This window comes from Lineus longissimus, chromosome 9, assembly GCF_910592395.1.
Source record: "Lineus longissimus chromosome 9, tnLinLong1.2, whole genome shotgun sequence".
NCBI classification, from domain to species: Eukaryota; Metazoa; Nemertea; class Pilidiophora; order Heteronemertea; family Lineidae; genus Lineus; species Lineus longissimus.
In genome coordinates, this window is record NC_088316.1 from 2,282,860 (window position 1) to 2,299,359 (window position 16,500).

Below are 16,500 nucleotides of genomic sequence, written 5' to 3' on the forward strand. Positions count from 1 at the left end.
AAGTAACTTAATCAGATCGTAATCAATACGTCGCATCATTAATGCCTTCGCTGCGATCGCAGTTTTAACACGGTTGCTGTAATCGGTAGACCTATGTGTGCATAGTTCTTTAGCTTACGGTTAGGTGGCGCTGGAGAGAAGTGATAGACGCAAACCCTGCCAAGTCCAAATGTTCCGCTGTTAAGTATGGAGGATCTCTGACACCATCTAACTTCACAGTAAAGAACCATGCACTCGTAGGTCTACAAAATAATACCTTCTTAATAACAATTTGGTGCTGCTACCTATTTCTTATTCTGAAAATTACAAACCCATCATCCAGAGTTGATTAATTTGATGACAGTGAAAAAACAATCCCCTCATACAAAATAAGAAATTTCAATTCTAATGGTTAAAGTTTTTATCAAAGTACTTGGATTTATCAATCCTGATAGCGAGCAGAACTCAGAAGATACTGTTTTTACACATTTTATCAGCATATCTACAAAGCACTAGGGGAATATCACTGTGGGTGCTAAATAGATGAGCTGAGCCAAAAAAATTTCAACTTTGTTTTTTGATGAAGGGCAGTAGGCCTTATCTGGCCCAACTTCCTTATAGATTTGCTGTGTGTGTGGTCTTGACAGGGAGGCCAGCTCATTCTATTTGACCAGACACAGTACCTATGGTGTTTGAACCAACTAGAAAGGGACAGGTTATAGAAGACAGCTGCGCTACGCCACCACGGCGTTCAACTCACCACTAAGAATTCTCGCTTGTCGACCCGCTGGTTGCCGTCGGCGTCGAACATATTGAAGGCGATTTCAAAACCGGACTTTGGTTCTGTAAAGGAACAGGAAAGAGGGCGTTACCGAAGAGCCTTCCCCCCAAGACTAAGAAGCTTGCAGCCCCAGGTAACCTAGTCCAGGGGTTTGAACAGTACCCCCGGTTATCTGACACCGTTAAATCCGCCGGCAAGTATAGATAAGAGAAGAATGAACAGCTCAAAATAACCCCATAAATATGTGTTTTTTTAAATGGCATGGTGCTCAGTTGCAGTTGACCCCCTAGCAGTTTGCAAGAGTTGTGGTTAAAGGCAGGACTGACACAAACAAAATGATACCTGTCTCATCCTGATTCTTGCTATAACAACTGAGCTACTTCTATTTTTGTAAAAGGGCAAAACCACAAACATTTCTCAATTGTTTTTCCAAAAATTTGTTTTTAATTAATAGCCCAAGTAACACATTTTGTTTGCGGGGAACATCTATTACAGGGTTGTAATGAAATATTCAGGCAGAAGCAATTCGCTAAGTTCAACAGTTAATGAATTAGGGCAAATTTGATTACAAAGAGCCCCCTATATTCAAAATTAGAACTAAGCGCTAGTCTATCTAACCAGTTGGTAGTTATACATTCTTCTTTTATCCATACTTGCCGCGAGCAGAGGAGGAATGGCTTCTTGGTTTGCCCATTGGCCCCGGAGCTACAAGTTAACAATGTTGGGCGCGGTAATCTATTGAATAGGTGACCAACACGTATAACAAAGGTTAGGCCTAGTGCCAAGACGCCCAGCTTTTGCCACAAATCAGCATCAATGTGATTGGTCTCTTCTTATAAGTTGGCTTGATACTTAGAATTATGTCCACCGGGGATTTGTACATTTAAAAGCAATGGCTTGGTGATACTTTTTCAAACTATTGGAGGGCATCCAGGTCATAAACTCAACAACCTGTCTTTCGATTCACATCAACCTGGATAAGGAAATCCCTTTCAAACCATGTTGGGTCCTGTTGTTCAAAACAATGGAAGTCACAGTAACATCAAATCTAACAAGGCGCTCACTGCTTCAGTTATCCCACCAGACTCAATAATGCCAATTTAGTTTGAGACCAACTTCTTTTGGACAACTGAGCAATGATCTCACTTCAAAGGCAAGCACAGTAAGCTTCAGCAACCTTATGCCAGGTGGCAGCACTTGCAATGACCTAGAACTTCTTTTGGACAACTGAGCATGATCTCACTTCAGAAGCAAGAACAGTAAGCTTCAGCAATCTTATGCCAGGTGGCAGCACTTGCATTGACCTAGAACTTCTTTTGGACAACTGAGCAATGATCTCACTTCAAAAGCAAGAACAGTAAGCTTCAGCAACCTTATGCCAGGTGGCAGCACTTGCAATGACCTAGAACTTCTTTTGGACAACTGAGCATGATCTCACTTCAGAAGCAAGAACAGTAAGCTTCAGCAACCTTATGCCAGGTGGCAGCACTTGCAATGACCTAGTTTTTTTCTGTGGCTTGAAACTCTCGCTGCCCCACAAAAGCCTCGGAATTATGTCATTTTAACAGAAACTCCTAATGAGTCTCCATAATCTGCCAGATATGCACATAATGACATTTTCCAAAAGGGGAAACCTTCAATTGAAAACAATACACTGTACTTACTTGTAAGGACACATAGAAGGAAAAGGTATTCTGTGTAGGAGAGCAAACCTGTAAAGAGAGATTGATTCAAATGGTATCAGAAAAAGAGATTGTAATCTTTGGCAAGACACTTAACCGAGATAGGCTCCAGTCTGATAAGCTGTTTAACAAATATTCACCTAGTCATCAGCCTCCAGATGAGCTAAAACAGTTACTTGAAAGCCACACATTGGTATAAGTTCCATAACTTATCAACAGGTGGCTCTGCAGTAGATGTTTCAGGAAGGTGTTATTGAATGATTGCATATTTTGGCCACATCCGAGCATGGCATGACTGATGGACATCGAGTGGGCTAAAATTGGTATTCAAAGTATTCGCCGATCTGTCTTCACAATGGCAATGATGAAATTCATATTCAAAAGTTTTTACATATTGGAAAGTTTCAAATTCAATTACAAATTTGAAATTTTTAATGAACAGCACAGGCCTTTAAATCAGCTAATGAATTGACTTGTCTATTCTCTCAGTGGTAACTTTGATCCTCACCTCGAAAACCCAAAGAAGGGGGGTCAGAAATCATACTGCACCAATGCCAAGACAAGAATGTCAATGTTTTTCAAGGCTCGACAGCTTAGGAGAAGCTTAGACTAGGATTTTCTTCGGGGGGAATAATGGACCTGTGGTGAACCAGTGCAGTACCAACGATTAACTAATTACACAGAAGCTCTTAATAAAGATCAAAGCAGGGGTGGAAATGTCGCTCCTAATCTGAACAAATTGGTCTATTCATTCAGTAATAGCTCACAGGAAATGTGATTTTTAGGCCTTATATTTTAAAGAGTCCTGGTCGACTCCGCCAAAGGCCAATCAAAATAGAACAAATATTTTGATCACTTTGGTGTTCAGGACATTGAGGCGGAAGGCCATGATTGTTTTCTACTTAAGTTGAAATACTTGGCTTTTTTACTTCAATTGCTTAGATTTTCTCAGTAGGCCTACAGCACGAGGTGTCAATCAGGAACAGAAACAACACTCGAAATAAATACTTCCCAACTTAAACTTTTTGTCTTCCTTAATAGAAATCATCAGGGACCTCGTTAGAATTGGGTTATAAAACACGTTCAAACTGTCGGTGAAGTTTTCAGACTACACCAAGGATGCAATTTTCCACCATAGTGTGATCCCATGTTAGATTCTACAGTCGTAATCACAACTGACATCCCTTTGCTACCAAACGCCTTAGGCCATAATTAGTGGCTTTCAACAGGAAACAAGAGAAAGGGTTAAAATTCCCACTCAAGTGCAACAAGTGACCCAGTATTCGCGATGCGCACTGAAATTCTCGGTGCAAATCATCGAAGAATTCACTAGAATATTTCACAACTTCACAAGAAGTGATAATTTCATTTCGGCTATCTCACATGTACTTTGTACTTTATCTGATAAAATCAAGCGTATCACTCTGCTGGTTCCGCATTCTCAGGTAACGAACTGAGCAGAACTCGTGTCAATTGAGTTCAGACAACTCGTGGAACATTGGAAGGTAGCTACTAGTAGTAATAAACATACCCTCTCAGTCTTCTCCACAGCCTTCGAGGTAAACATTTTTTAATTCTAATCTTAACAGATTAGGATAGGCAAAACGCCCACCTCAAATACTGGACTTTTTAAAGCCCACTCGGACACAATTGAGAATATTTTTCATTAAATTCCTCAGGAGAAAACCAGGCCACCCAAATTGACTGAGTCAACACTTTATTTTAATCTGGATTATGAGATTAAAATCCTGGTTTATAATACAGTCATCTGTTGGGGACATTTTATGGTATTTTGCGCTTTTTGTCGGTAAGGGTTCTTTGACAAAGAAAATGCACTTTTTGCAGGGTTTGGGCAGGATAATGCCACCATCAGAAACCAAATCTGTCTTGATGACTTTTTAATCACCAGAAGAATGCAACTGAAGAGGTTCCGGCAAGAAATAATCATGAAGTTCAAAATTAGTTCCAGAAGCGTCTATCGCGTGTCTGGGCTTGTGTGTACCGAGGGTTCAGAGGAAGAAGAGATTCGAACCCACAACTTCCTTGATGCAGAGCCAAGGCAACTGAAACTACACCACTCAACTTCCGATACCAGCACTTTCATTTTGACATGCCCCCTCCCACTCTCAAACTGTTCACCACATTGCCGACATCCAAAAAAATAGTTACATCAACAATTTTACAAAACCGTGAAATAAAGTTGAAGTTGAAGTCTCTCCTCAACAAGGACAACTGTACTGAAAATGACATTCTCGTCGTATTTTTTCACGACCATGTCAATTTCACCAGCTGCCCAGACGAGACATCGTTTCGCAACTTGCGTCCAAGTAATTAGCCTGATTTAATTAGCGGCGTAGGTGTGGGAGGTTTGCTTTGGTCTTTGGTGACATTTACATAACACTCAACAACCAACATCTCCGTCGAGGAGGCCGAGCTGAGGACGCCAGGCGTATCAAAGTGGCAGACAACTGCGCATTCCGTTGGGGGAAATGTCTAGGTAAAGGACACTGGAGGTGTGGTTTGGTCAAGTCCAGCAAGCCAAACTTCCCTGTCAAAAGGACATGGAAAGTTTCCATGGCAAGGCCCCAAATTTCAACTGCGCAGTTTGGAAAGTTTCAGGACGTTTGGGAAATGTCTAAAGGACACTGGAGGTGTGGTTTGGTCAAGTCCAGCAAGCCAAACTTCCATGTCAAAAGGACATGGAAAGTTTCCGTGGCAAGGCCCCAAATTTCAACTGCGCAGTTTGGAAAGTTTCAGGACGTTTGGGTCGAATCTAAAGGGGTATCACGCAGAGACCCTCCAGCTAGAGGATCTAATTACCGAGCTGTGAGGCGAGGACCAGGGTCCACATTCTTGCTCCGAATACGTAATTTTGTGGCACGTTTTATAAACAGTTCAGATGTTCGACAGTAGAACACCATCTGACATTGCTGTAGACTGGGATATTTTTAAGATGCGAAAGTAACATTTTAACATATCGCATCTCTTTCAACAAATGGGCTGTTTGGTGAAGATATTCCTTATCAAAAGTGTAGTTTTGAAAGTCCTGCAGAAACTTTGAGCATTTGGGTAAATGTGGGGGCGTAGATCATAGCTGGGGTGACTCAGGGTCTGATACCCCTCACTGACCCTAGTGAGAGACTATTCACCAACACCCACGCATTCTATTTCAATTTCAAATCTCTGAGTTACCGGACCAAATATTTCATGAATCATATTGCTATAAACACTGTGCTAGAACAGACTGAGAATTGACCCTTCAACTCTTCCAACCCTATCCAATCGCTCTGCATTCTATTTCAAGTTTAAAAGTTTCAAACCCGTCGATTACCAATCTTACCCGCAGACAAGAGATATTTTGTCGCACATACTAGCAGTGATAGCTGCAGAGACAAATATAGCTCATGTGTGCGGTACTTTAGACCCCACGACCTCTGACAGTCTATTCATCACACTCGCACACCTACACATTCCATTTCAATTCAAAATCTTACGAAATATTTTCAAAATCAAACTATCGCGAATACTATTATGTTATACACAACTGCAAGATGAAGATGTATCAATTCATCATGAGGGGCGTCCCATCAACAATGGCTGACACGGCTATTTAGACGCACGGACATTATGGGATATAATGGCGGCTGGTCAAGGATTCAAACATCAAAGGAACGATGCTATCACCCCATGTCATTTCCACGGTCAACTCAGTACTCCTGGCCATGCCATGACCACCACCACATAATTGGCCAGACAACTATATGAATTACATTTATTAATCATTCATAAAGTAACTAGTAAGGCAACGCATTCTATATTATTTGATTTGCGGCTACTTTTACACTATCAAAAGAGGTGATTTTTCACGGAAATGATTTCAACTTGAAAAACATTGTTTTCAAAATTGCTGCTGGTTTTTTCTAAGGTAGGCAAATAGGTTTGTCAGATTAAGTTTGACAAGTTGCCAAAAGGTGTCTCTACTAATATCCTGGAGGTCAGCATTTTGACCCCCTAGCCCTGGCTACAACCCTTCAAGTTCATATTGGGGGAGGGGGTATTTTAAGACAATGTGAATCACGGAAAATGTGAATTACAAACAAATTTGAAAGTGTCTATTAAGGATATTTTTGTAAGAAACTGTTTCTAAATAAACCAACATTTTCAACACTTTGGCCTTCGACTCAAGGGCACTGTTAAAGGGTCCACAATGCACCATTCAGTAATGGGAGGGATGGACAACAAATGCGGCTAGACTTGGTGGCCTCGTTTTAAGATGGACGCATAACGACGAGTTGTTTACACCTCAAGGTTAGTTGATGGTCAATTGGATAGGGGGAGCTGTCACAGAACTGATTCAGCAGTTTGTATTGATATAGACCAGCGGTTGTAACCTTTGAGAAGTTCTATCGATACTGAAAGCCGTCAGATTGTTTGCAAGACTAAATTCAAATTGTCACAAAAAGTGGCCTGTTTTTCTAAAACCAGTCACTTGTTGCCAGAGCAAATTTAGCAAAATATGAAAAATTTTGAAAGATTTTTAAGTTTTCTGAAATTTTGTTGTTGCTGAAATGAGAGAGAATTCAGAATGTTCTCATGCAAAAATAAGTAAACATTGCAGATTTGCCAAATTTCCAAGAAACTGTCGAAAATTGAGCCACCATGTAATCTAGGAAAGCGCTAAATGTGACAGACACCAGTCACCTTAGCCGAAGCATAAGGCAGTCAACATGCTAAATGAAGCATCTATCGCCAAGTCACAACATTTACTAACAAATAAATCACTCCTTAGATAGTAAATCTTTCATTCTGTTATCAAACCACAAAAACTTAATCGACCTCACAACTATAATTTAATGAAGCGCAAGGAAAAAGCGTCTGCTAATCATGGACAAATTAACACTTTTGATTTCACCCGAACAAAAGAAATGCGTGTTTTATCTAAATTTCATGCCATTCACTTAAAAAAACTTCACACTCGCTCCACTAGACTTCAAAGAGTTGCTCAATAATGCGCTAATCAGTTGAAAAAGGGGGCTGGGAATCACGGCATCCTCTTGACGTTTTTTATACGGACTAATGAAGGTCCCACAATAGATAAATTGGCTGAAGATCGCATACCACTGCACGAGTGGGTGGGGCAAACATTCCCCGCAAATTGAAAACACCTCAGAATGGGTAAAGAATGAGGAAAAACTCCGGGACTTTTGATGTGAATTGAGGAGTTTAAAATACCATGGTATTCATGATAGCCCCTAACCTGATTCAGACGCAGCGACAAAGCCATGTTAATTTGCTGCGGTTGAATCTGACAGCAGCGCAAAATGGCTCAAACATCAAAAGGCCCGGTCGTTTTGCACCCTTTTGTAGCAATTGGCAGGGGTGATGATATAATGGGATGGAAATAGAAAGTCCATCACGACCTCGCCAGCCGAGACAAGGGTGTATAATTTCTAAAGCGATCGTTCCTCTGTATGACAAATGATCTCGCGAGTTGCTCTGAGAGAAATGTCCGGGATTCGGGATGAATGGGCCTTGTCGTCGAACCCCATGTGTGGCCCATTCACATTAATCTCATCTCAACGCCAGACATTTATGTTTCGCGATGACAACTTCAAGATCAAGTAGCCAGGACCGTGGACTTCTTCAATTATCACCGCGTTACCAGGACAAGCAGCCAACCCAAGAAACAAGCAAATTCGCCCAAATCCCATTTAGATGTGCCGGTATAAACCGCGTTGATAAGTGGCCGGTCAGTGTGCGTTGACATGTGTCGCGGTTTTATAAATGATACATGAATGTATGTATGAAAGCAAGATGGAATGCGGGGTATTATGCGTAACTGATCTTGATGTAATATTCACGAAGGTTAACCAGGAAGGCTGTTGGAAAGAACTGCGCAGAATATCCACGAAAGACAGTCGGTTCAGACGCAGGGGACGTGATAAACTAATCATAGGTTGGATGCAACAAGACCTTGTTCTTCAGCGATAAGCCCAGAAGAAAACCAATCACAGTTACAAGTAACTTCTTACACAATATCACACCCTCAGATTTCACACCATCTTCATGCATTTCCTCAAAAAGTTTATTTAAACTAAACTCTTTAAATAAAGTAATTTTCAGAGTGTAAATCATGAAGAGAAAGCTCTGCAAATGACCTTTCCAATCGTTCCTCAAAAGGATGACAAGACACCTATTAAAATCATCATCCTATTCGCCAATCAACAGATCCAGATATTTTCGGCCATGTTGGATCATCTAAACCGTGAAAAGTTAACTTGAATTTGTTCTGGATCCTAATTCGCTTCATCAAGACTTCAGGACATTATGTGAACTTATCCATCGAGGGATGTGATTCATTTTTCTACTTGGGGGACCCCAGATTGGAATTAAAGCGTTTTTGATTTGTTCATCCAAGTGGGAGAAAAGGTCCCCCCTAGACCCTCGCGGAGGGCCCGTCTAGACGCCAGCCACAATGAACAGGGAGGAGATCGCAGAGTAATCTGTCATCGAAAGAATCACAGAATAACACAAAACAGTTAAAAGAAAAACTCCGACACTTAAAAGAATGCTTCAGAGTGTTAGAATCTTCTGTTCGGGAATTGCGCAGTGAATCTCACCACTTCAGAGCGTCATTAGCGTGATAAGCGAAGAATGCGGCAGTTAAGTCGAATGACACTTTGGAAAACATCGGTTGAAAAAAGGTTTAATTGGTATGAGGGCGCAATTAGATCCAGTTAGTGCACAACCTGAATGGAAGAGAAGGTTTTGCCGATAGAGATGATGTGATTTTAGGGTTGAGTCATGCGTCAGTGGGTCCAGAGGATCCATCCGTCCCGCATCAGATGCAAAACGTGGCAGTTTCATCATTCGTATTTTGATTTGCATGATTTTGATTTCACAAGTTTCTTCAGCTTGAAAACTTTCTGCTGATCGGTGATTTTGTTGCAATCTCATCAAATATTAAGTTTTCTTCCTCTGAGCCAATCCCAATCAAAAATCCCTTTCTCATACAGATCAAAAATATAAAATAAATGCAAGTTCTTGTGTAGCGCTTTATAACGTACAACATTCTCAAAGCGCTTTATATTTATTCCCCAGTCTAAGCTTGGTTGTTACCATTCAATCCGACCTCTCTAATCAGGACACCTCTCTATTAAGGACAGCATATGTCAGTCCCAAGGGTGTTCTCATCGGACAGGTTCTACTGTAGTTTTGAAAATCAAATGTGCAAAATCATTTCGCGATGATAAATTCACGTTGATAGGTCAATCGCAGGTTAAGATAAATAAATCTGTGGGAGAAAAATGGAACGTACGTTCCCAAAATCGTGTGAGCAGCTGCCTAGGCTGGGCGTGTTTCCAAATAGACACGACCATTGTCGCAAATTAACAAATGATAACAGCAGCATTGCCAGCTAATAATATTTCGCGATTACGCAAGTGGGCAGGCTGGATCCCTAACATCGCTTTGTGGTTACAAACCGGCTGATAATGACCGCCGGTTCATCGCCACCACTGTCATTTCCCCGGGCGGGCAATGAAAGGTTTAAAAACTACTTAGCGGAGCTTTCCCATAGCAAACTACGCACCCGGAATCGAAATCACTCCATTTCGAATCCTAAAGAACGCCAACAAAACCTCCCTTGATTGCTAAAGAAAATACGGGCTGGGAAGTTTGTGCCCAATATTCTTCTAACAACTGTTGAGAGGGACCCCCATGGATTAAACTCCTAAAGTGGGAGGATCAAGCTGCAAGGCTTGTCTGATGGGGAGGGGACGAGACCTCGTCATTTTTGGGGAAACCGTATTGGGAGGTTTGGCAAAATGACCGTAATAGTGAGCCTGGCCGATGACCACAATGGTGGAAGCATATTTAGATTTGGGACGTCTACATTACCACTCTTGATGGCCCAAAAGGCCTAAGGCCCGGTTTAATTATCCCTTGGAGCTAGTGCAAGACTGATTAGGTCACGTTGTCCTCGGGATATCGGAGTGTGGTCAGTGATTATTCCGTCGGGTCCAGGGATGCAACACAAACAATGCATTCAAACATCGCCCCATTGAAAGGAAATTCGAACTAATTTTCTATTATTTCACTCCATCCAGGGTAAGGGGCAGAAATAGCCCTTCTTGACCCCTGGCAATCAGGCAACCATCCAGGGGGTAGCACTTGGCCCGAGCTTCTGAATATTTTTTCAAATCAATGAAGACGAGACTCTATTAAAGCTCCACCTTACCAGTTTTAAGTTACAACTAACACCTCCAGGTCAGTATCGATTCCTCAAACCACACTCTGACTTCGCCTGTTCACAACAAACATTTTGCAGACCAGTGTAATCGAGAAAAGACAGGGAGACAACTTGAGGGGCTGCCCCCTTCTATTTCGCTCAAGAAGATCAACTGACTCAGACCGTAACATAACCCGTGAATAGGCACGGCCTCTGGGGGACTCCCTAGCAAGGCAAACTCTCCTAATGACACCGCAAAACCTCCCAGAGCTGCTGATCTAGCATCGGATTTCAAATAAGGCCTTGTTGTCCTTGTCGTTACGTTACAAAATCCTCGACGTTGTAATTTGATTAGGTGATCCAAGTTTGCGACAAAGCAGTCATCAAACTCGATCAGTGTGTAAACGTTAGCCATCATAAATAGCAGCTAGGCGGCAAAACTTTTAGCACTCTCGATGAAACTTGACCGCCGTCTTTACAAGATAGATCACGCCCGACCATTAAGTGAGAATCCGACGGCCAGAGGTGCCAGACAGACTATCTAATTCGGTTCGATTCTTCACTTGTTTATAGAGGTGTTGGGTCAAAATAGAACCATGTTGGCCTAGGCTTGACTGGCCGTCAAAAAAGTTAGCGAAACAAATCTTACGCAATCACGCCTCCTCTAGGCCTCCTAATTCAGCCCTCAAGAATGAGCACAGTGTTTTCCTAATGCAGTAGGTGGCGGTGACACTTTCCCCTGTCTATACGGAAGCCAACCAATTCTAGATGACTCCCCTCTATTTTCACTACAAACAACCCAAGCAAAACATCATGTTTTTTTCGCTTCCGAAAAACTTACTTCAAATGTCAATCAAAACGTAATCCGCTCACAAGTTTATACTCATCACAATTCCCCGAAGATCTTTCGACAATGTCTCCAGCAATTAAAGAGTCACAGAACAGTGTTCCTACCGAGAGGAAAAGCACTCGATGTTGTCATGTTATGTAAATGAAAAGGTTCCGTCCTGGGAAGGACAGACTTTTATATTCTCAAGATGGTTCGAATTGTGACTTCCACTGTTGGTGTACTTATTGACTTGGCTGCCTTTGTATTGTGATTTCATAACTGTTTACAGTAACTGTTACTTGAGAAGGTATGAGATTGTCCGATTTGTGATCGGAGAGTTGTGGGTTCGAGGCATGACACATGACACCTACCCTTGTCATTGAGGTTACGGAACATTTTTGTCGATCCTTTATGTAGTGGTGGTGTATTCTTCAAGGTTTGTTCAACTTCGTACCGGGATAGCACTCGTCTTCTTCCACGAGCTGCAAATATAGCAACAAAAAGACATCAATATCGAAATATCAAAATGGTTCATAGTCCCTTTAAACGTTCTTACACACTGCCAATAAACAGCAAGAACAATATTGCACTTAAGACATTTAAGCATTGCGCAGAGGAGTGATTTTAGTTACTGTGACCTGTGATTTTAACTGCTGCGATGTGCAACAAAAAGATCTCTCCTCTGCAGGAAAAAACGGTATAAATCAGTGGGTTTGATGTTGATTGCAAATTGATGTAAACAGGCAGACAGCGTTTCGTTATGACCAAAATATTAAAATCCATAACCACAATTTTTTCAACAGACAAATCAAGATTCACTTTATTGCCACACCCTGTAAGGCTAGTATATTCTCTGTGAAGGTCAGGACATCCCAAACCCCTGGGCAATGAACAATAATCTAAGCCAATACGGTGGAACCTCCCTTAGCAGACACCTCTCTTATAAGTAGAACCTCCCTGTCAAAGACACTCGCTCTGGTCCCAAATTGGTTGTTTCCATTCAATTTGACCTCTTTAATCAGGACACCTCTCTATTAAGGCAGCATTTGTCAGTCCTGAGGGTGTCCTTAATAGAGAGGTACTGTATAACAAGGGTCCTCTCTTAAAAAGCTTGCCCTCATTACAACACTTAAGATTTATAGCTGACTTTAGATAGAAATACTTCTATAATTCCTTTGACATATTTTTGCACGGACTGGATGTTTTTCTTTGACCAAAGTTGGCAAAGGGCAGTGCAAATATTGTAAGGTCAAAGGAAAGTGTCAAGCAATTGTCTAAAACGGTGAAATATCTCACCATAATTCCAATAAATCTGACAAGGAAAGTCAGAGGACATGCAAATTTCTTTTCAGGTAAATAGCAAAATGTTGTGATAATATGATGAACAAAACATTCAGGCAAATGGGTTTCGTCAGGAATTAATCAAATCCTTGGTGGCGTTGATCCACTCCATCAATAGATGTCACCATTAATGCAAGTATCAATTCGTTTCTTGTACCCCCCCTCCTCAAGGGTAGTTAAGCTATCACCACTAATCTTTGCCGATGCTTGAGTAGTATTTATTTTTCCTTTAGTGAAAATTTGGCGAAGCTGGAAAGAATAAGGATGCTAATGTGTCGATGTCTTGTCGAACATACAGCCTTACCCAGTAAAATTAGTCCGGTTACTTTATATGATGGTGATAACTGATATATTGTTGATGGTGATGTCTTGACGAAAGAAAAAGTAGCATTGGTGAAATGAAATGGCCAGGGCCATTGTGCTCACCTCATGTGGAGGAAAGATGGACAAAGAGCATGGTCTTGTGTCATGTAGTGTTAGGTTTGATGTAGGTCCAAGCAATTACAATTTCCCCAAAATGGCCAATTTACAGTACATTCGACCTCTGTGACCTTGAAAAGTAGGTCAAATCAAAGAAGACCCGGGTGACACATTGAATGGTTGTTAGAATTAGATGTACCTATGATATAAAATTGGTGCCAATCGGGCAAGTCATTACTAGGAATAATGGCATTTTGAAGAATTTAGGATTTGGCCCCCTCCCTGGAGGCCAAACGGCAAATCAGATCCCACCAAACTTCAGTACCTGAGATCACCTGACCAAGGGGTACATGTGTACTTAATTTGTGATCAATAGTCATTGCAGTTAAGAAACGTGCCATAGCTACGGCCTGACGGCGAATTTACGCCATTTGACCTCTGTGACCTTGACAAGAAGGTCAAATTAAAAACCTGTGTGACATATACTGTATGGTGGTTAGATGTACCCATGATATCAAATTGGTGGCAATCGGGCAAGAAGTTAAGGAATAATCACATTTTTAAGGTTTTTGGATTTTGCCCCCTGGTGGTCAAGTGGTGAATCATATTGGACCAAACTTTGGTCCCTGAGATCACCTGACTGAGGGGTAAATGTGTACCAAATTTGGTATCAATAGTCATTGCAGTTTAGAAACGTGCCATCGTTACATCCTAACGGCTAATTTACACCATTTGACCTCTGTGACCTTGAAAAGGAGGTCAAATCAAAAACCCGGAGGATATATGATGCACCTTTGCTAGAAGTACCTACCATATTTTTTTCAAAATTTCCCGACTACTATTAAGGGAGATATTGCATATTTTCACTTTTAACGTTTGTCCCCCTGGTGGCCAAACCATGAAACGAATCGGACCGAAACTTGGTCTCCCAGGTGTCATTACATAAGGGTACATGTGTACCAAGTTTCAACTCAATAGCTCTAACAGTTACGAAACGTGCCCTGCTAACGGACGACGGACGACGACGACGACGACGACGACGGACGACGACGACGACGACGACGACGACGACGACGACGACGACGACGACGACGACGACGGACGACGGACGCCACGGTATGGGATAAGCTCACCTCTGCTAAGAGGTGAGCTAAAAAGGGTGATGCTTGAGCCTTAAGATGTCGTTATAGGGTGATAAGGTGTCGTACCCTTGAGGAGGGGGGGGGGGGGTACAAGACACGAATTGATACTTGCATAAATGCTAGCAAGACTGAGTACATTGAAATTTATGTCACCTTGATGTCACCAAGTGTGCAAGTTTATCCTGGATTGCACATCATATCTGGCATACTTATCAAATCGGTACCTTACAATTAGAAAGTAACTTTAGCATTATATGAACATTTCTACATGTTCTATCACACCTAGCTCTAACTACGAGTATTCAAGGTCAGCGACACTATTGCGAAACCAGACAAGGCAAGGGTTAAAGATGATGAAACAGTCCATGATACATATTCCACCATCTTCCCGTGAACTGCTGCATTTCCCCGCCTCATCTTCGACACTTCCACGAATAATTACATATAGATTAAGTTATGATATAGATACGACGGGATTGCGGGCGGCCATGACGCACAGACATATCATGATACGGTCTGCCGTCAATCGCCCTTATGACAAGATTAACAAACGTTTCGTCCGTGGTCATCTACGTCAATTCATGAGCAATCGTTCGTGATATCTTGCTTGGAATTCCCTCTGGTCACCAGCAGTTCCAGAACAGCCAAAATTTACCAAAGAATTTATTTCAAACTGTATGTTCTCCAATATGCAGCCCGCCTGAGCGCTGGCTGCAACCGGAAGGCCACCCCTTCACCCAAAACTTTCGAGTGAAGTCCATATTATAGGTCAACTAGCAAGTCTTTTGAACCCTTGACAAACTTGCCCTGAGGTTTATTGACCCCTGAAACTAAAACTACCAATATATTATTCACCATAAGCAAAATCGAAGTTCAACTTTGTCACTTACCAAAACAACAATAACACTACATCAATCCAAATAATTGAAAAATATATCTTTTACTACAAAATGTTGTTTTTTTGGTAAAATTCATGGCACAAGGCCAAGGTAACATTATTTTTCTTTTGAGACGAGTAAAAGAGTGTAAAACAGTATGATTAGCAAATGTGTGCGTATTTAACCAAGTTGGTTGTTAACCTAATGGGTCATGACCCCTTCATGATACCATCTACCGAAACTTCACGCCTTATTTAAAGCGTCCAGGCCCTGTACTATCAACAGGCCCACAAAACTATTTCTGCAGAATGCTAATGTCCCGAGTAATTTGATGTTGTCTGACCTAAGTAATTATAGCTTGCTAACATAATATGTAATTTTACACAAGGCCTAGCTACAGGCATGAGCTTGAATAGCTCTTTTGTCAGAACTTATCAGCACCGATCAGGTATGAGGGCTGTCAGAGTGGCCAGTGGTATAAACATTAGTGCCTGTCACCTCTGAAGTCCCGGTGTGACAGCGGATATAGTCCCCCTGGAGTCATAGTCCGGTAGCATTGTATTTGACCAATTAAGCAGCATGATCTATTGTACCGCTAACCCTAACCAAAACATTTGGCAATGTGGGCTATTGTTACACGGACTATCAGCCCTAGGACTACTATCCCTTGCACACCGGGTTCAATTCCTGGTCGCTCATGTGATAGAGGGCGACTCTCTTCAACAGCATTGGCTTCCTCTGGGTTATCCGGTTTCCTCCTACTTACACTACAATCACCCAGTATTGTTTATAGAGCTATTGCCCTTGTTGACGCTCAGCTCTCAACTCAACCTATGAGGTCTCGGGTTTGATCTGTTACACTCATGTGGTATAGAGTGCGACTCTCTTTAATCGCGATGTAGGCTTACTCCGGATCTCCGGTTTCCTTCTACTTCACATTACAAATTGCCAAATATTGTTTGTTGAGCTAGTAACAATGTCGAAGCGGACTCATTTTTTTATCCAAAAGTGTATATGACCTAAATTCAGCTACACACCGACCTGACTGAACAGTCACTTGATTTTTGATGTTGGAGAAGCTTTTATAAGTTCCCATGGCGTGACCTGTCTGTGTCTTTGTAAAGGCTTGATCTTCCATTGATTTACCTTGAGAGTAGGCCTACTTGGATTTCAATGCTAAAGGAACTAGGTGACACAGTGGCACAGTGGCACAGTGGC

At 41.7% G+C, this 16,500-nt stretch overlaps 1 protein-coding gene across 13 annotated transcripts in view; it reads right to left on the bottom strand.

Annotated features, from left to right (window-relative positions):
- LOC135493131 (calcium uptake protein 3, mitochondrial-like) overlaps positions 1-16,500 on the bottom strand; it is a 78,669-nt gene that overhangs the window by 18,657 nt on the left and 43,512 nt on the right. For 10 of the 13 annotated variants that reach the window (XM_064780082.1, XM_064780081.1, XM_064780076.1 and 7 more), the window contains exons 3-6: positions 11,873-11,983; positions 2,425-2,472; positions 1,418-1,465; positions 740-822 (exon numbers count right to left, since the gene is read on the bottom strand). In XM_064780082.1, the coding sequence (XP_064636152.1) occupies positions 740-822; positions 1,418-1,465; positions 2,425-2,472; positions 11,873-11,983 (290 nt within the window). The remainder of the gene's footprint in view (positions 1-739; positions 823-1,417; positions 1,466-2,424; positions 2,473-11,872; positions 11,984-16,500) is intronic. The other 3 variants (XM_064780084.1, XM_064780078.1, XM_064780075.1) reach the window with 1 other exon arrangement.